The sequence below is a fragment of the Rhinolophus sinicus genome, chromosome 17, assembly GCF_057876585.1.
Source record: "Rhinolophus sinicus isolate RSI-liver-muscle chromosome 17, RSI-T2T, whole genome shotgun sequence".
NCBI classification, from domain to species: Eukaryota; Metazoa; Chordata; class Mammalia; order Chiroptera; family Rhinolophidae; genus Rhinolophus; species Rhinolophus sinicus.
Window position 1 is genome coordinate 33,562,811 of NC_142517.1, and position 20,415 is coordinate 33,583,225.

Consider the following 20,415-nt stretch of genomic DNA (forward strand, 5'->3'; position numbering starts at 1 on the left):
CATTTTTTTGGTTTTAATATTTATATACTGTTAATATATCAAATAACCATATCTTCTTTTATTTATGAGTCTGCTGACTCACAAGTCTTCAAGAAGCCAGAAATACTGATTTACATCATTTTCTGAACAATTTTTTTCTCTTCTGGTTTGGGATTCCAGAATTAGAATCCTACATTTAAACTATCCTTTAAATGGCTATCATAGGAAGGAAAATTATATAGACTCTGTTGTACAAGTGTGTTTTTAAAAAGCCTTCACCTAACTTCTTGTAAAGGTACAGGACACAGGGAACTCATGTTAATTTTTTTACAGAACAAAGACACAATGTTTTATGTGCAGGCTCACACTTGTTGCATTTGGGTAAAAGCTTCAGAGTAAGTCAAGTGTTGTCTAGGTAAAATTCAAGAACAAATCCATTTATTGTCCAAGGTGGGATGAAATTGTCCATAGGAACTTTCCATAACAGGAATATGTCATATGAGACAGCTTAAAGAAATTCTACCATCACCAGCTTTGTTTTTCTAATGATTGCCCTCATCAAGAGTATTTTTAATGGGTCTTTTATGCTGTTGAACAAATATCATCCTGATATTTCATATATTAGAGGATTCCACATGAAAAAGAGGATCAAGTGATTCCAAAAAACATAATGAATCCTGGAAGAATGGCACCTGAAATCAAGATAGTGGTGTAGAATGGAAAGCCTGATAATTTACCTATTATTTGTGTGTGTGTATGTGTTTTTCTTCATCACTGGATGAGGGAAGAACTATAAAGCAAAAATGTGCACTTACATTTTGATATCAAAATGAAGTGATATCAAAACTGACTTGGCTTGTATAGCGACTCTCTCTTACCTACTGAATCTGATAAAGTACCATGAACTTTGAGTAAGGATGGCAGACTCGTACTGGATCTCACTTAAGACAAGTAAACAATGTGATACGCTTTAACCAACAGTGTAAAGACCTATAGACTCACTTTATCCTATCCTGAGTGCTGGTTTTCAATGCTTAATTAGCATAATCAACGAATATGGCCTTTTTCAGAAACTTAACAACCCCCAACTTCTCCGTTAGTGAACTATTCAGTGATCTTACCCAATAGATGTGTTCCTTTGTCACACAAGTTAGTCAATGCAGCTTTGTAGTTTTTTTTAATTATAAAAATAATATAATTTATCTGTTGAAAGTATAAACATTTCACTCTTGGAATTGAACAATTTCCCTATGAAAATCCTAATATTTTTGGGTCCAGCCAGGGTTCTTCTTTCCCAAATGGTACATGACTTCTGACTTGGGACTTTGGATCAACTACATTTTTTATTTTTGAATTATAGGAACAGTAATTGACATATACATGTTTGGGGAGAGTCAAAGAGTGGGGAGTTGAGAAAAGGCAAGAGTTGAAAGTATATAGAATATAATTTGAGGACTCTAAGCATACATATTTTTAAAAATATAAACAAGAATTCATTATATTGCCTTACTTTTGTTTCTTGGTAGCAACATTTTATTTCTATCCAAGTGATGAAGCCTCTTATTTTAAACTTCCCTTTTGTTTTCTATTAAAAACAAAGGGGCCAAGTATTTTCTGTTTGTTTTTATAACTCATATTGACACTAAATTTATAAATTAATTAGAGGAAGCAGTATTGTAAATTATAGTATCCTGTGTTTTAAGACCTAATTAATTGTTAAAATATAACTTTTTATAAGTGATAATAAAAATAAATATTCAATAAAAACAGCATACAGACATTTATTAGGAAAAAATATTAAAGTTATTTGGGAAAGAGTTTGAAGCTTCAAATCATTTTAATATGCATATAATTGCCAAACTTTATATTGTGAAATTTAATTTAACATGTTCTGGCCATTTGGGTTTTGAAATGCTAGGTACAATGCTAAATGAAAGATGTGAGAAATCGATATTATCCTTTGGCATTTTTGTTCAACTATATAATAACTTTCTTACTAGGTGTATAAGAGAGCTACTGATAGTTTTGCCTTGATCTACAGAAAAGCGAACATTCTATAAAGGGTAAATCTATTAATTAGAGACCTGCACAGCTTTCTTTCTTGCTAGTGTAATCGTTAAATTGATTTTTCCAGTCCATCATGTAATTGTTCCAGCGATGGAATCCTGCTTTCCACTCTTGTTCTGCTTCATCAATATTTCCTGTAAAACATGGAATAAATTGAGTTAATCTAAATTTTAATCTCTTTATGTTAATTGAAAAATAATTTTGATTACAGATGCCATTTTCTCCAAGTATGCTGCACAGAAACTTTTTATTCTTTATTATCAGCTTTTCTCACTACCTGAAAAGATTTTCATAAAATGTTTATACATTATAAGAAAATACAAATAATACATATGTATAAAATATATATAAAATATAAAAATATATAAAACAAAATTCAAAGATGATTGTATATATTAAATTATGTCAAATTATATTTCATTACATATGTTTTTGTTTCTAAGATTATAGATATTATTCTATTTTCTTGATTTCCCTATTTATAACAAAAATCTCATTTAATAAATATCATTTATATATAATTATATAGCAGAGTATTATTTCTAATGAACAAGTTTATATCTCAATATTTTGCATAGAGAGAACTTGGTGATTGACATTCTATAAAGATTTTACACTCAGCCTATTAAAGTATATTTTAATTAAAAACGATGCATGGTTATTGAAAGCAGTTTATTGAAACTACTATAGGAAAGCAGTCTGATTCTGCTTTGCAAATCAGAAAGATGACTAAGACAGTCTCTTCTTTTCAGTAGTTTGCAAAGTGTATGTTTTTGTCAAGGGAAGAGGAGTGTTTATGCCAGAAAAAATGTGAGGCAATGAACCAAAAGTGGTTGATGTACTGTAAGAACCTTGAAATGTTGACTTATTTGAAAGTGGATTACATTAAAGAATAAAGTTTGTGAACAATAGAAACTCTTAAATTACAAACTTTTAAAATTATGTATTTTTGTTCTTAATAGAAATATATATGATCAGTCTAGAAGATGATTTAAATTATATAAATTTTAAGGTATTTTATACATGGTAGTTCTCTTCTTAAACTTTTAGGATGCTGAGATCTTATCATTGAATAAATAACAAAAGTTTAAGTTATTTCTACTTTCCTAAAAATAAGGACTTAAAATTGTTTTAATGTATAATTTTCAGTTTGGAATTTTGGATTAATTATAACTTTGTAAGATATTAATTTAGAGAAGCAGTTCATGTAATCTCATACTATATTATAATATTCTTTCATACTATTAACAATGGAGCACATTCAGTGATTGATTTTTAGTTTAGATAAAAATCAAAATATTAAATATTTTCTATTAAAATAGTCCTTGTAATTTTGGATAAATTTAAGTTTGAAATGTTTTTAATGCTTGGACATTGGACACATATTTGAGAATTTATACAAAAATATCCTGTTTTTATGTAAAAATGGCTTTTAAAAGATCAATGACTACAGTTTCTTTGTGAAAAAAACAATTTCTCTAAAGAGTTAAAAACATTAGATGTGAAAGATAAATATCATATGAAATGACCCACTCTTAATGTTATTTTTATGATAATTAAATACTGTTTAAAGTGTTACTTACATGAAATAAGGATTCTAAAGTTCAGAAAAAACAAAATTTTTGATACAACAAATAAATGATTGATAATTTACACCATGAATTTTAAAACTTAGAGGAAATGTCCTAGATCTGATTTTCTTTTCTTGTTGATAGAATGATTCCAAATCCACTGATTCATATAAATACAAATTTATTTCCTTATGTGTCATAATCAAACATCTATATGATTGAACATATTGAAATACTTTATTTTTTAGTGTACAAATGCTCTGTAAACCTGACTCCGTTTTTCATTTAGAAGTACTAAACAGTAAGATAATAAAATATAAAACATTTAATTATTTTCTAACCAAATCCAGTGGAACTGGATACACCATTATAAAAATAATAAAAATACTTGATTCCCATGACATAACTCAAAACCAAAATTAGAAGTTTTTCTCCTACCCCCTCCTCCTTTCCTTTCAAAAATGGAATGCCACTTAAATACCTATAGATTTACCATCTGTGAAATGTAGATTGATTTGTTTTTTAATTAACAAGGTACTGCAGTGTGAAATAAGGAAAGAACATTAGTATAGGCTTTGGAGTGACATGGGTTGAAATTCCAGCTTGACCATTATCTATATTAGTGACAGAAAAAATGCATTACTTTTCAAATTATTTTTACAACTATACATGGTGTTCGTAATACCTATTTTGCAATATTACTGTGAAGCATGTATGAGGTGGTGTGTACATTATGAAATCAAGCTCTGTGAACCTATTGGGAACTCCACTAATGCATTTACTGTCCTTGTCACAAAAATTTATTCCTAACTTTTCTCTTCATTGAATCCATGTACAGCTAGATCAATACCAGTAGTTCATAAACATACTGACACCATTTATTCAGGATTTTTGTAATCTTTGTTGTACCCATATTGCGGTCTCATTAAAACAAAAAAGTCAGTCTTTCCTACAGAAAGAGTAATAGTAAAAAAGCTGTCTTTTATTTTGTCAATTAAAAAAGAGTAAGTGATCTTTCACCAGAGCTGTGTGTATTTCATCAAATCTGAGGAGTTAGGAGAGAACACAGAGAAATGAGTCAACCCAAAATTATTAATGGATGTCAAGTTAGAAGAAGAGACTAAATTGATATTGAATTCTGCTGAGCATTATAATAATAAAAATCAAACAAAAACAAAACACTATAGTTTATGTATTTGAGAGTTCACAGAAAATTATTCTGTCCCTGTTACTACTTACTTGTTTCCATGTTTGTCAACCAATTATTACAATTATCAAGAAATGCGTAACTCTTTATGCAGTAAATCACAACGTATTAGTTGTCCTATTGTAATTTTGATTGTGGGCGTGACAGTAGAGTGAACTACTATAAACTCAGGATAGGCTTTGTGAAAATTTCATGTACTTTAAAAGTGACATAAAAAAGATAATTTGATTCAATTATCATGTTACCCAAAGCCGTTTTGTTTTGTTTTGTTTTACTTTTAATAAGGGATTAAATATTCAGATTTATGAAAACAGCAAAACAGTTTGATTTTTTTCTCCAAATTGGCTTCCCACTCTCATTTTTGGTTTCCAGTCCTGCTGATTAGCAAATACCAGTAAATGATTCTTCCAAGTGACCAATCCAAGTGGTGTCTCAGCTCTTAAATTTATATCTGGTCCTCTTTAGTTTTGGCAAGTAACAGTATTTCATGATTTATTGAAAGGCCCAAGGAGGAGCCACTGGATCTAATGTTTGTTTTTATTAAGAACATGTGAAAGTCAAAGATTTTCTTTTCCTTCAAATAAATTTACTCTTCCAATTTTAGTAAAAATCATTGATATATTATTGACATTGAATGGGTCATTTCTTTCTTTTTTTCTTTTAAAATGATTCTGAGCTATTATAGAGTTACATTCTTAGTGAAAACTCTGAATTTGGTAACATTTGAAACAAATATTGTACATTTTATTTCTTGCAGGTGCATGCAGCTGGGGCATGTGCTAAAGAATGGTTGAAAGTTAAGTACTAGAATCATGTCTTAGGGATCATTTTATTTGAGAAGATTCATTGCTCAAATGTAAACTACTGCTCAAATGACACTTATAAAGCTTTATTAGCCTTCCAATTTGAATGAGGTCAGCATCACATTTCTCCTTTTAAGAAATCCAGTCTGTAGTGATTCTTTGAAATGTTCTTTTACTTGTAGAGCTGCATTTTTTTTAAAAATAGTACTTTCATAAATACTTCCATCCAGTTCATCTGAATAACCTCAATTTTCAAAACATTGAAAATTGAAATGTTTAAAGTTTTGCAACTTGAAAAATTTAAGGTATGATAAGAAAATGTGCTCTTAACCTTTTTAAACCCTTCTGCTATCTATTATTTCTAAAAGTTAAAAACATGCAATTTCACAATGGTTTTGTTTGTTTAAATTTATTTTTTATTATTAATGAATATATTGTTGATGTTATAAAATATGCATTTACTTTAAACTTTATACTATATATATATAATGTAACTTTTTGAAGGAATTATCTGGGAAAAAATAGTGCTAAAATATTAAATTACATTTTCAAGACACAAGGCACTATCCCAGAGCATGGTACTAACACAGGGCAGGTGTGGTATTTCCATACAGTTTTGCTGGAACTATAATAGAAAGTTGTTCAGCACTGCAAAGGAAAGAGAAGCAGCTGGCCAAAAATATCTGAGTTTGTTTATTAAACCTGTTTAATGGCAGTGGAGTATTTAGAGGTAGAGATTTTGAAGTATATCTTCAAAAATTGCTAATATTCAAATTTTATTTTATCAACAAATAACTTGCAATAGACCATATGTGCCTTAACCAGAATGGCTCGATTTGGCTTATAATAAATTAGTCATTTTCACTTCCCCCAACCCCACTCTTCTTTTTTTTCTCAAATTATGACCCTCTCATTTAAAAATATTTTAAGTAAAGATTAAGACTGCATAGTCTGCGATGTGTTAAGTGGTACCTCTTCTGGTCTCTTGGCAGATGAAATGCGTTACCTCATTGTTATTTACACCCGGAGGACACAAGGGCAGTACTGTAGCTCTGCCAAGGGATGCAGAAGCCCATCTCTGGTTATACATTATGTCACAGAACATTTGGCAATACACAGAGCACTGGTATGTCAGAAACCTTTCCCAAACAGATGGAGTACAAAATTATAATTTTAGTGAGTAATGTCTGATAATCAAAAGGCAAATTCAACAATCAAAGTTCTGAGATGCTCATATTTGAGTGAAACGAACCCTTTTCTTCTCTAAATAAGAAACTGAAAACATCTACTGTATTGTGGTATCCAATATGTAGTATGAAAAGTATAGTGTTGTGATGAACAGAATGGCAAAGTATATAGAAACTGGCCTGCAATATGTCCGATGGTTGAAAGTCAATTACTTTTATTTGAAAAAAATTAGGGCAGAAAATATACCAGAAGAGCCACATGGGTTGTAAACAGCTGGGCATTTTAAAACCAGGCCTTGGGTTGGATATGTACGTCATTTTTCTCACAAAAGATGTGATCATTCGAGTTGATTGCTCAAGCTGATTTAAGTAATTTCTCACTAATGGATTTTAAAATAACATGATAATCTGAATCATTTTCCAAGTCTAGGTATATGTCTAGGTAATCACTTCCTGAAGATTAGTTAACTAAATAACTATTTGCTTGTTGTATTATGTAACATATGTACATGTTGTTAGATAAATATCTCCAATTTCAGATAATTTGCAAATATTTGGATTGTGTTTTTAAACGTGTAAATTTTAGAGTTTTTTATTTTTTTCATTTAGAAATCAAGGGTTCATTTTTAAATGAATTTGTTTTTATCTATTTTTGAATATAAATTATTTAGTTCTATATTTTATTAGTTCCAGTTTTTAGTTGTATAAATTATTTCATATTTTTATTTATTCATTATCTATTAATTAATTACAAAAATGTTGGCTGAGTAGCAAGTAGTACACTATTTTAATTCCACTACTAAGTTTTATATTCTTTTGGGAAACTTTCTATTTTAGTTTTCTTTATTTAACTACGAAAGTGCTGCTTATATAGCAAGCCCTCAAAACTTATCCAAACTTGCTGGAAGAAAGTTCTTAATATAATGTACTTGTTGGAATCAAACAATTGTAAAGTCACAGATTAACACCATCACTGTGCCTCGGATAGTCTACCTTATCCCCCCTTTACATAATCTACAAGCAATTATTTAATCACATACGAAAAACACACACCTGTCATTTCCAAGACTTTGGGAAAAAATAGTGTCCAGAATCGGCATTGTTGAGCACGTAGCTTAGTGTATACTTTTGGTGACTCTGTATTCAAAGTTAAATATTTTTGTTCAGTGCTTTTGAAGACAGGCCATCTTGTATTACTATTCTGGGTCCCATTTGGATTTCTAAAAAAAAATAAAGAAAGACATTATAATTCTACTGAAATCATTGTTAGATAAAAATAATACTGTTTTCAAAAACCAACAAGAGCTTTTTAAAAAGTCAGAAAAAAAATTGTGGATTTGTTTTGATGATGTGAAGCATAAATAAACTGGGTTGAATGTTTTCAGTACTTTAAAGGACTATGTTAGTTAAAATTGTAGGAAGTAAAATGTGAAGAACTTTTTTGCATGCATTTCTGCTTTATATACAAGGGAAAGTGTATTTTTTTTTAATTTCAATCATGCTAATGTTTTCTTTTTCAAAATGCTTAAATAGGCAATGTTACTTTTGTTTCATCTTTTTCCCTTATCTTTTCACCATGAACATTAACACCATCTACTTAATATCTCTTACATCTATTTCTTTCTATTTGTTCTTATCCTTACTTCCTGAGTGTGGAACTGATTACATATTTTTCTATTATGGAACAACCTTGTTGCATTAAGAGCCTTCAGTCTCACTTTTATATTGATCTTACATTTTTGTAGATGTGTTCACTGCCTAAAATCCTTCCATAATCTCCCTGTGGGTTCAGGAAAAGGTTAATAAACATGATGTCACCCACATTCCCAAGCTTATTTTCAGACATTTTCTTCATGAGCCAACCAACAGGAATTAGGGATAGTTTGTTAGCAATTTCCTCCTTATTTCATTTCCTTACCTTTGCCCTATTGTATTACTTCTGCTTGATATCCCTTCATTCCTTAACATCATGAGCCTAAGTCAATTCAGAACCTTTGTATTCTCTTTTTGTGCTGATATTTCTTTTATCTTTCATTTCGATTTTTAAATCAATATCATTTAACTCTATTATTTTAGAAATTCATAGTTTTGGGTTCATTTACACCTTTGTATCACTCAATAATATATTATCACCTAGGTAACTAAACAGAAACTCAAAGAGTGAGCATTTTTAGTGCCTCCAACTAGTCAGTCACCAGAGATTCTACAGACTTTCCTTTAATATAGCTTTAAGCTATAATTATGAGTTAGACATGGTTCTGGAAATACAAATAAATAGGGAAAACATAGTTTCCCTCAGGGCATTTTCAAACAAGAATACCCATGAAAACAAATAACCAATTATGGTAGCCTAAATCAAGCATAAACAAAGGACTACAAACTGTCAGAAGAGGGAGCAATCACTGCATGTTTGAAAGGGAAATTACCTGAAGGAATGAGATTCTAGCTGAAGTAAGGAGAGGAAATAAGGAACTGAACCAGAAAGAAAAGTTGGGAAAGCTAACGAGAGGAAATAGATTTAACAAAGGCACAGATTATGAGTGTTCATCTTAGTTCAAATAACAATGAGAAAGCTAATTTTCTTGGATTCTAGCATAGACGAGATCCTATTATTAGAATTGTAGCTTTAGAATATTAGTATTACCACATTAGGATCTGACAGCCTGGAAAAATGGTTTAGACTTTAGGTTGCAGGCATTTACTATATTTGAGGGATTTTTCACCTAAATTGCTTACAATGAACATAACATTTTAGAATTATTGATCTGGGGATGGTATCTAGAATAATCAGCAAATCTATAAAGCAGTAACAGATACTTTCATCATAAGCAGAAGACTAAAGTGATAAGGATTAGTAAGTCATTCCTTTCTCTTAGGTTCATTCTGCTGTAAGCAAAATCATATAAGAAAAACTCCAGTTTAACTTTCCTAAAAGTTCACACAAAATTCTTCATCATTTAATATCTTCTATAGATTATTAATAGATGTAAAGTTGGGAGTAGTGATAGTAGATACAAGATTTTTTGTTTGTTTGTTTGTTTGTTTTCCAAAAGTCTATGAACCCAGCAAATTTTGGAAAGAGAAGCAGGCATTTATTCAGTATGATTACCTAGAGGTAGATTATGCTATCAAGAACTTGTATGAAATAAGCACCATACATTCATATTTTGTCGTAAAAGCAGACATATTCAACCATGAATTCCGGAGCTTTAGCAATAAATAGCTTCTTGATGGACTAGTTGATTTTATGTAGGAATTGGATGATTCAATAAGAATTATTAAAAACCAGAGCTATTCAAGCTAAACCCATATCATAACAGGATTGAAACATCCTGCTTTAGGGTATTATTTGAGAGAGGTCATGAAGAAAATTTCTCCAGATCACAGATGGCACACTTGTCTAGGTGAATTATGGAGTCTTCCTTTAAAGCTTTAAAGCTTTAGAAACTAACAAGTACAGCTGCTGGAGGCTGGATATTAAACCAAGAAAACCATTGGTCTGATTCGGTACAGCAATTCTTATGTTCCTAAATTGCCCACTTTACTTCTAATTCCACTCTAATTAACTTATGGCACCATTTTAACAGCACATTCATCTGGCTTCTGCAAATGGTGACTTAAACAGACCTGACTTGTACTTGAGTTCAAGAGTGAAGCACTAATGCACTGCCAGTATTCATTTAACAAACTTTGTCCTATGAAATAACTCATGACATTCCAAATTACAATTCAGAGATAATAAAATTCCTGTGCCTATGGATGCAGATAGAGTTTTCAAAAAGTGATTGAAATAGCTATTGAAGTGATGTAACATTTTACTCTATAATTTGAAGAAATTTGCCAAGACTTTAAAACCTAACAAGAGAGGCAATAATCTTCCTATCTGTATCAATTAAAAACTTTGTGAAATAAAGCCTATTTTCCAGATACACAATTTTGAAACAGAATGCAATTTTAATCTCAAAAGTATAAGATGCATTTAAACATATGCACTTTGCCATTTTTCAAAAATATTTCTGTTATTGTCACAAAATAATGACTTCAAAGTGATAATACCTAAAATTTTCCATGAAATAGAGTAATGTCTGCTTTATTTTTACTATCAGAATCTTTTTCTGCTGTATGGGATACAAAAGTGGTCTAAAGGTCATCTTACACTTTTCTTCTTATGTAGATTTGAAAGTTTTAAGACATAGCTTATTTAACCAAAATAAATCAGATTTCCTTTCTTGCATCTGTGTTTCAGGAAATTATCTGATTGTCATTTTATTTGAGCCCAGATTTCACAACACATTTCATAAATAGATTTTTAAAAAATTATATTAATTGACTCAGGCTGCCTGATATGAAGATGTAGTATGAATTCAGCTCCAAGCATCAAGTTTCCTTGGGATTATAAATCCCAATATTGTCTGCTAAACTTAAACTGAAATTATTATTCTTTTTGATTAAGAATTCCGAGATTATAATGTCTAAATAAGCTATACAAGGATTTTAAAATGAATATATTTGTTTGCTTTCCAATCTAGTATGATGAAACCATGATTAGTAGTTGTAAATTGAAAGGCCTCCTGAAACATTCCACTGTCATAACAGGGCTAAGGGATAACAGCTTATATTGGATAATTTCTTAAATACACAAATATTTATGGATTCATATTCCATATCACATTACACTTAAATCAAATTGTGTTTTAATTTAAGGAATAGAGGAACTATAAGAGAATCTGAATTTAGAGAAAAAATTCATTCAACAAATATTATTGAGTACATACTATGTCAGATTTATTTAAGTCACAGAAGATTCAAGAAAGGCAAAATAGGCAGAAATTCCTGCCTGTTATAGTTTTCATTATTTTATAGTAAATGTTCACATTTAAAAACTACCACCACATAGAAAATCATATTTCACAGATAATCATTTCTCCAATAAGTTTGTGAACTTAATTGTCAGGCCTCCTATTTAAGGCAAATATCTAAATCTAGTTCACTTTTGTTACTTGCTTCCTCCCATCTCCTGACATTTCCATTGCAAACTATAGAAATGAAGAAAGTAATCACCGAAGAAAATGCCCTAGATTCATTAGTTTGTTAAGTTTTCGTCAAAAGGTTTGTTTTTCTAGGCAGGTATACTGGGTACCCGAGAGGCAGGATTCTATTAGTACACCAGGGAAGATTGCAATAACTCAGAAATTCTCTGAAAATCACTTCTTGGGCTAAATATATTATGTAAGTAGAGTCCATGGTCAAGTTGGTTATTAAATGTATATTATTCCATCTTTCCTAACTGGTGGATTGGGACGTATTCTCAACTTCACAGAGAAATAGGAATATAGATCTTTATGAGAGAAAGAGGAGAGGAGAGGAGGGCAGGGGAAGGGAGCAGAGGGAAGAAGGGAGGAGAAGGAAAAGGCGGGAAGAATCTCAAAGGAAATACATAAACTGTATGATTCTGTCACCAAATTTGCTCAAAAGGCAAAACACATCAATGGGCTAAACCTTCTGGGGAAAGCATAAAAAGAGATAGGAAGATTTTTTTCACTCAACAGTAATAAAAAGGAACAGATTACATTTCAGTTAAATAAATACCATTAGAAAAATGAGGTATATTTAATTGCACAGCATCTTCTAACTTTAAGAATAATTAGCAACTGTTGTTACTAGAGGCCTTCAGAATATGGGATGAGGTTTCAGTGCTAGAAATATCAAAGGTCAATATGTTATAATATAGCTAGAAATGTGCTATGAAAGTGGATGGCTGGTAAGTAAGAAAAAAACATCCAGTCTAAAGGATGATTTTTAAAAAGTAAAGCTGAATGCATCATATAATGTGAGACTTCTTAAATGCTCCCTGGTGTCAGGAAACTTGTCTAACTTTTTTTTTTATTTTTTAAATTTTAATTGTAAGCACCTAACAAAGAAACTGGCGTGTGTTGGTAATCAGTGCTGTTAAACTGAGTCATATTTGAAGAAAAAAAAGAAAGAGAATACAAATGTCTTAAACACACACAAAAATGTTTCTCCTCTTAATCTAAATTTAAATCTTCCAACACATTTTCACCTTTGCTGAGATGTATATTTTCTAAATTTATAAGTAGGAATCAAATGCCCACTTTAAAGCACATTTTCTATGTTTTGTAAGGATATTTAAGTCTTAATTAGTATTTAGAAGAGGTTTTTGTACTTAATCCACTCTCCTAAATACTTCACTACCATAGTTGGATAGTCATGCAAACAAATTGATTCTCAGTGCACAGTTCTCATTTAGCAATTAGACCGCATTGTTGATCATCAGCTGAAAGGGCAAAAGGTTGCCAGATAAAAGATCCCAAAGATCTTAACTATACCATTGGTATGATGGATGAATAAAGCTTTCACGGTCTGGATTATTCTTTCTTCTTCCCTCTGCATTATTTGAGCAAAGAGTTTGCTTAATTAGCTAGAGAGTTAAAGAGGAATATTAGGCAATGTTTAGCCTACTCCAGCTCTCCAGAAAATGAACTGGGCTGAATACTAGGTTGATTTAGAAACAACACTTTCTTCCCTCCCTCTTTTCCTTCCTTCTTTTTTCCTTTCTTTCCTTTTTTTCCTTCCTTCCTTCCTTCCTTCCTTCCTTCCTTCCTTCCTTCCTTCCTTCCTTCCTTCCTTCCTTTTTTCCATTCCTTTTATATACTCCTTCCCTCATTTCTTTCTTTCCTTCCATTTCTTTTTCTTTTTTATTAGCTTAGCAAGCACTTGCCTAATTAAAAATGTGCAAATGCATTATATTTGTACGTATTTTTGTTTTCTAATGACAGTAGAGCTACTATCAGTAACTACTATGATTTGGATGGAATCACATGAATCCCAGAGGGGCTATAGCACAAAGGTCTGTGGAAAGTTCAAATGCACATTCACATAATAACACAAGAGCACTTATTTTAATAAGGGGACAGGCAACATTAATTATGGATAAGAAACTAAATGCAAACTTGAAACCAATTGGCTTCTTTTGTGAGTCTTCCAAATTCTATCAGTTTTGCTCTTCTTCATGTCTGTTTGCTCTAGTCTTTGCCATAAATTTGAAGGCAGCAAGCCACAGTTTTCAGGAATAAGTCTAGGAAATGCCAAGAAAAAGTCCTGGAAATGTATTCTTAAAGTAGCATATAAAAGTCTTAAAATAGCTTGAATTTAATGGAACACTTGAACATTACAAGGAACTTGGGAAATCAAATGCTCTAAGAAAATTATGTAAAACTTTAAATTATTGTGATTTTTTTTTCTTGAATGGGTAGTTTGAACTTAAAATGTAATTATTCTTGAATTCAAAGTTATTTTCTTTATACCGCTATTCACTGGAGGTCCCTATAATTGACTAATGACCTCCATTAGACTGGAAAGCTCCATGAGAGCAGAGAACATGCCTGTTTTGTTCATTCCAGTAGCCTAGTGCAGTCAGTGTTCAATAAAAACTGCTTGGTAAAGGTTTTGACTACCAGAGAGCTTGCTTAAGTAAGTAAAACATTAGACTGTATTGCAATCAGTATAATTTAGATCCATCAATTTAATCTGTAGAGACAGACAACAAATAGAGTAATAAATATCAAAAATTCAGGTGATGATATTGTCTATGAAGAAAGACAAGATGTATAACCAAATATCTGTAAAGAGCATGTGATAATTCAGATTTGGCTAGTGAGTCACAGAAGATTGATGTGTGAGGAATTGAAGAACGGTAATGAAAGCAAACCTTACTTCCTGCACTGCTTCTTGGCTACATCTTTTTGGCTTTTACCTAGAAAGGGAAATGTGAGAGGGATGAACAGAGTGGACTTTGAGGTTCTTACAGATGCTAAATACAGCTCAGGCAATTCCTCCCAGATTCTTCTTTACCGACAATGATGAATGTGACTTCCGAATAACTTATTAATTGCAGCTAAGTCAGTCACAGGATTTTACTTCTATGTCCAAGGCAGGTGCACCATAACATAAACTACAAAGATAATTACTCTCTACAGAGAAGTATGATTTAATAACTTGTGAATTTAAAGGCAGTATTCATTGGAAGCTATGTCATGAATTGTATGCAAAAATATCTAAGATAATGCTGAGGAATTAAAAGTATCTTTTCTATGAAATTGCATACTGTTTTATGACTAAAGCTACAGAAATTTCTCTTTTTATGATCAGATCTATTTCCAACATTCTACATGAATATATGATTATGAAATTTAATTATAAATATGGAATATAATATATAAAATTAATAAATGTAATTTTTTTGAAATCAGAAATCTAAACATGTCCTTAATCTGAGAGATGGGATAAAAGTTAATTTTCTACATAGAAAATGGTGGCTTCATAAAGAAGATAAGAAGTATTCCTGCAATACATTCATTTTATAATTTTTTTTTTCCCCTGACACTAGGCATTCTAAAGTATTACTTCAGATACCATAATTTAAAAACAATTTTGATATCAAGAAATGAGGTACGAAAAGTATTTATTAAAAATGTCATTGGTTGTGTAACCTCGGGCAATTTGCCTAAAGTCTTCAATCATCAGTTTATATGTAAAATAGGGATATTAATGCGTTTTACATAGAGTGGTTGTAAAGAATATGTAAAATACCTATTCAGAGTGTTTAGAGCCATGAGGGATCATAATAAAATATTTAATAAATGGAAGCTAAGAATATGACGAGGAAGACACAGCAATAGTGAAGATTGTAATATCACTGTCCATTCTGGCTCTTGCTTGCAGGCTTTCCGCAGTAGGAAACATAGTACTCACTGAACATGTTTTCCCAATAAAGCTTTGAGGTAGGTTTTATTAGAGAAAGAGAGGCAAAGAGGAATTAAGTACCTTGGAAACCACATAGCAAACATGCGCTTCAAAATTAAGTATATTTTTCTCTACCAGCCATATTCCTTCTGATCCATAATAGTTTGTTGGAAGTATAATAATAAAACAAGCCTTTTTCTGTGGAGGTGTAAGCAAAACCTAGATATCCATACTTAAGTGTGTTTATATTTTTCATTTTTAACGTGATTTTCTCCAATATTTTTAGGATTAAAAGTAATTAAAATGAAATAATATTTAATCTTTTAAAACTGTAAATTTAAAAATCTTTACCCTGACCCTTTTTTTAAGAAGCACATTCCAGCAGACATGCATTTATCAGTAATTTATATTATCTGCACAGTGATAAGAATGTTATCCATGAGATAGCTTTTAAATATATATTTATTTTTATGCTGTGTCTCTATTACTACTACCATTATTTTCTCCTATACTGTTAACCTGCTCTTTTGTCTGTATAGTTTGAGAAAAAAAAATCAGTTATGTTTCTGTTTCCTATGTTATAAATCAGTGATCCTCAATGGACAGGGAAATAAGAGTGAGGAGAAAATGATAGTGATAAGAAAACACATCTGATTAGGAGCCGTACCAGACTTATTTGCAGGACTTTTTAAAATTGCACATGCCTACTAAGAAATTTGATAAAAATACATGTTCCATTTCCTACCTTTAAAATCACAGTCCTTGTGACCAGAAGCAAATTAAGACTTCATTATTCAAATTATTGTATTAAATAAAAAATCAAATTGCCATTTAGATTTGGGTTCCCAGGGCGTCACTTTGACTCAAATTTTCTTTATGCCTCTACCCACTCCCATGAGAAACTCACCCATTCTCAGTTTTAATTATTCTTGTACATAATGAACTCTTATGATTTTCTCCACTCTTTCATCGATAGCACCTTGCTGTGGGCTCTGGTTGTGAAATCCCAGCCACTGCGTATACACCTATATGTACCATTCTGCTTTCCCTTCAACTCTATGGGAACACACCATCCTTAACCTCCATAAAAGCACACCCTTTCTGTGTTCTCCATTTCAATTAAAGTTCTCAACCCATTCCCAATATCACATTACACCCTAAGGAGTTGCATAATACATGATTTGGAATCACATTCTTTACAAACAGACTCTACTACTAAAAATTGATTGAACTTGTGCAAATACATAAATATATGTATTTATATATACACACATATATATTATATCTGAATAAAGTTATTCAACTTCTCAGAGCTTATTTATAGCCTATTTATATATATGTACATATATATTTATATATATATATATAAATAAATATATATGTGTGTGTGTGTGTGTATATATATATATATATATATATATATATATATATATTTTTTTTTTTTTTTTTAAGAGTCTAGTTTATTGAAAGCAAAAGGTCAGAGCTCCCGAGTGGGAGGGGTTCCCGAATAGGGATGCCCCTAGCCACATATTTTTAATAAGCGGTCTCAAGACGAACAGATTGGCTGGAATATAGTGAACAGGGAGAGAATCTTAACAAAGGTAGCCAAATAATATGCTACGCGGGCCCTTCTAGATAATGATGAGAAATTTGGATTTTATTCTAATTAAAATAAGATGTCTCTGGAGAGCTATTATCTAGGCAGTGATAAGATCTTGCTTACATTTTGAAATGATAATGTCAACCACAGTGGGGAGAATAAACTATAGAGGGACTATAGTGGTTGGACCAAGGAGAGTAACTATTTGTAGTAAACCAGAAAAGATACATTGGTGGCATAAAACAAGCTTGAATCTGAAAATAGTGAGATCTAAGTTATTTTTGTATCTATTCTGAAGGTTGAGCTTATAGAACTTGGAATGGAGAAAGTAAGAATTTAAATATAGAAAAGGTTTGGGTTTTAAGCAACTTGCAAATGTAGGAGATATATTTACAGATATATAAACAGAATTCATGAAGATATCAATGCTGTTTAACATCATAGAAATAGATAAGATTGGTTAGGGAAATGTACAAGAAAAGATCTAAGAATCAGGCTTTTTAGAGCTTTAGAGGTGAGAAAGATGAGAAGAATGATTCGTTTATTCCTTTATCAAACAATTATTAATTATTCATTGACTACCTATGTGTGTCCAACAATGTACTAGACATATAATTCTAATTGAAATAAACAAAAAAAACTATTCTTCTGGATCTTATGTTTTTGTGGGAGAAAGAGATGATGAATAAGATCAATCAGCTAAATAATGCTTGCAACGAGGGCAAAAATAAGCAGAGAAGGAAAATGTTAAGTGTATAGAGAGTTGAAAATGTGCTAAGGTTGCCAGGAAAGGTTCCAATGGAAAGGTTACTTTTGAGTGATCTGTAGAAAATACGGGATATATTTATGTAAATATCTGGAGAAGGAGACGGACTCAGCAAAGGACACTCACTGCAAAAGTTCTAAGTGTATCTAATATAGAAGTGTGCTGGTAAATTCAAGAAACAGTAAGGAAAGCAGTGTGGCTAATGTGGAATGGAGATCCTGTGTTGAGAACAGATGAAAGTTGAGTACAGAAAATATAGACACCAGACACAGGCGAGTGAAAAAATACAAGTGGGAGATGATGGTGGTTTGAACTTAAATAGTAGCAGTGGAAGTTGTCAAGAAGTGGTTAAATTCTGGATATTTTTCAACTCATTCTATTTACTTATTTGTTTTATGCTGTAGTATAGGCATCACGTTCTTCACCTAAGTAATTCTGCATGCATTTCTCTCCCCCTAAAAATGACATATTCCTACTTAGTCAAACAACACTGTCATACCTAATACATTTAACAATAATTTCTTAATATTGCCATATGCCCAAACTACATTTATAAAAATTGTAGATTAAAATATACATAATGGACATTAATAATTATAAGCAATGTGTACTCTTGAAGTGAGTTGTGGCTTTGTTATTTTTTAAAGATCAAGTTCACAAAATGGATGTGGGGAATGATTAAAAGGGAGGCAGCAATGTTGATCCTTGAGGTTTTTGGCATAAGCAAGTAGAAGAATGGAGTGGTTTTAACTGAGATGGGGAAACCTAGAAGGAGTATATTAAAAGAAAAGTATGAATATTTAAAGTATGTGGTACTTATTATATATCTAAGTGTATATGTACATAAAGTCCAAGAGTTCAAGGAGAGGTCTGGGTTGCACACCTAACTTTGGAAGTCATCAGTATGTAGATGGTAGTTAAAGGCAGGAAACTGGATGAGATCACTTATGAAATGAGTATGTATGGAAAAGAGAACATGTTCAAAGACTGAGTTTTTGAACACTCAACATTCAGAGATGAAAAGAAGAAACAACAAAGGAGACTAAAATATCAGGTTCAGAAGGGTTAGGCAAAATCTGGGGATTGCTTCAAGGAGGAGTGAATGCACAAAGGTAAAACTCTGATGATAGGCTAAGTAAGATGATTGAGAAATAATTATACGATTTGGTAATGTGGAAGTTATTGCTGACAATTATGAAAGTTAGTCAACATGAGGTAAATGAGAGAGTGAAATAGTTTAAATACAGAATGAGAGGAGAAAAGTAGGTAACTGGTAAAGATAGTTCACTTAGAGAGTTTTGCTGTCAAAGAGAATAAGAAATGAGGAAGTAGCTATTGAACAATGTGAGTTCTTTTAAAAAAATATTAGATATATTGTATATTAGTAAAATAATGGGGATGACATATTAGAGAGGAAAAAATGATAATGAAGGAGGGAAGAAAAATCATTTTAAAGGCTAAGTTCTTGTATAGTCTTTACTAGATGGGCTCTACAGAAACTCACCCAGAGTAGAGAGAGGAGACAGAATACACATTGCTGAAGGAAGAAGGTAGAGTGCTTAGGCATGATTTTGATAGGTTGGTAGATTTGTTGAGCTGATTGAGTCTGTTTTTTGTTTTGTTTTGTTTTTTTCAGTGTAAATGCAACTTTATACCTGAAAGTGTGACTGGAGGATAAATTTTTAAGTTTCAAGGAGAGAGAAAAAATATATACATTCTGTAGAAAAGTTGGGAAAATAAATTGACTAGGGACATTTAATACTAGGCAACATTAAAGATCTTGAGTTTAAGGTCTCCAATTTATTAGCTCTGTGTGTGTGTGTGTGTGTGTGTGTGTGTGTGTGTGTGTATTTACAGGCACATTAAGCTGTTTGGGTACAATTATATATTTAGACATAAATAAGGCTGTAATTTCTGTAGGTGAGAAAGATTGAGAGAAAGGAGTTATATGATTGAATGGGTTATTTGTACGAACATTGAAATAATTTAAAACAATTACATGAATTATGGTAGAGAGAAGGAAAGTAAGCTAGATGCTAAAAATCTCCAGTGAATGAGTAGGATTTAAGCAGATGACTATAGCAAGAATAGGGAGCAGGATAGCATAGTCTGATATCATGTAATAGAATAGGCTTCAGTGAATGGGCTGAAGGGGGAAATAGAATCTTCATGATCAGCTAGACATCAATTAAAGCCAAAGAATGAAGGAAACATTCAGAATCCAGTGAATTCACTGCAGTGAATTTTGTTGTCAGACTCGGTATCCTAGAAGGAACAGTTGAAGGGGTTTGGAAGTCTGGAAACGTGGAAATTTGATTAGTGTATACTTCAGTATAGGTTGTTAAAGGAATGCAAATATACTTATACAGGGATTTTTAAACACAACATTATATGTCTTAGTGGCATAAAATGTTTGTTACATATTTTGAATATTTATCTTGATACTTGCACACTCATATGTATATAGGAAGA

General features: G+C 31.3%; 1 protein-coding gene and 1 long non-coding RNA gene across 11 annotated transcripts in view; one reads left to right on the plus strand and one right to left on the minus strand.

The window, feature by feature from the left end:
* Positions 1-20,415, plus strand: part of LOC109449577 (uncharacterized) — a 490,477-nt gene that overhangs the window by 428,060 nt on the left and 42,002 nt on the right. The gene's annotated exons all lie outside the window — the stretch shown is intronic.
* The window catches only part of BCHE (butyrylcholinesterase), a 50,795-nt gene continuing 32,120 nt past the window's right edge, over positions 1,741-20,415 (minus strand). The window contains exons 3-4 of one of the 2 annotated variants that reach the window (XM_019735932.3): positions 7,868-8,034; positions 1,741-2,180 (exon numbers count right to left, since the gene is read on the minus strand). In XM_019735932.3, coding sequence (XP_019591491.2) covers positions 2,056-2,180; positions 7,868-8,034 — 292 coding nt within the window. In that variant the 3' untranslated portion in view covers positions 1,741-2,055. Of the gene's footprint in view, positions 2,181-7,866; positions 8,035-20,415 lie in introns of those variants that run through there. The other variant, XR_016019522.1, reaches the window with a different exon arrangement.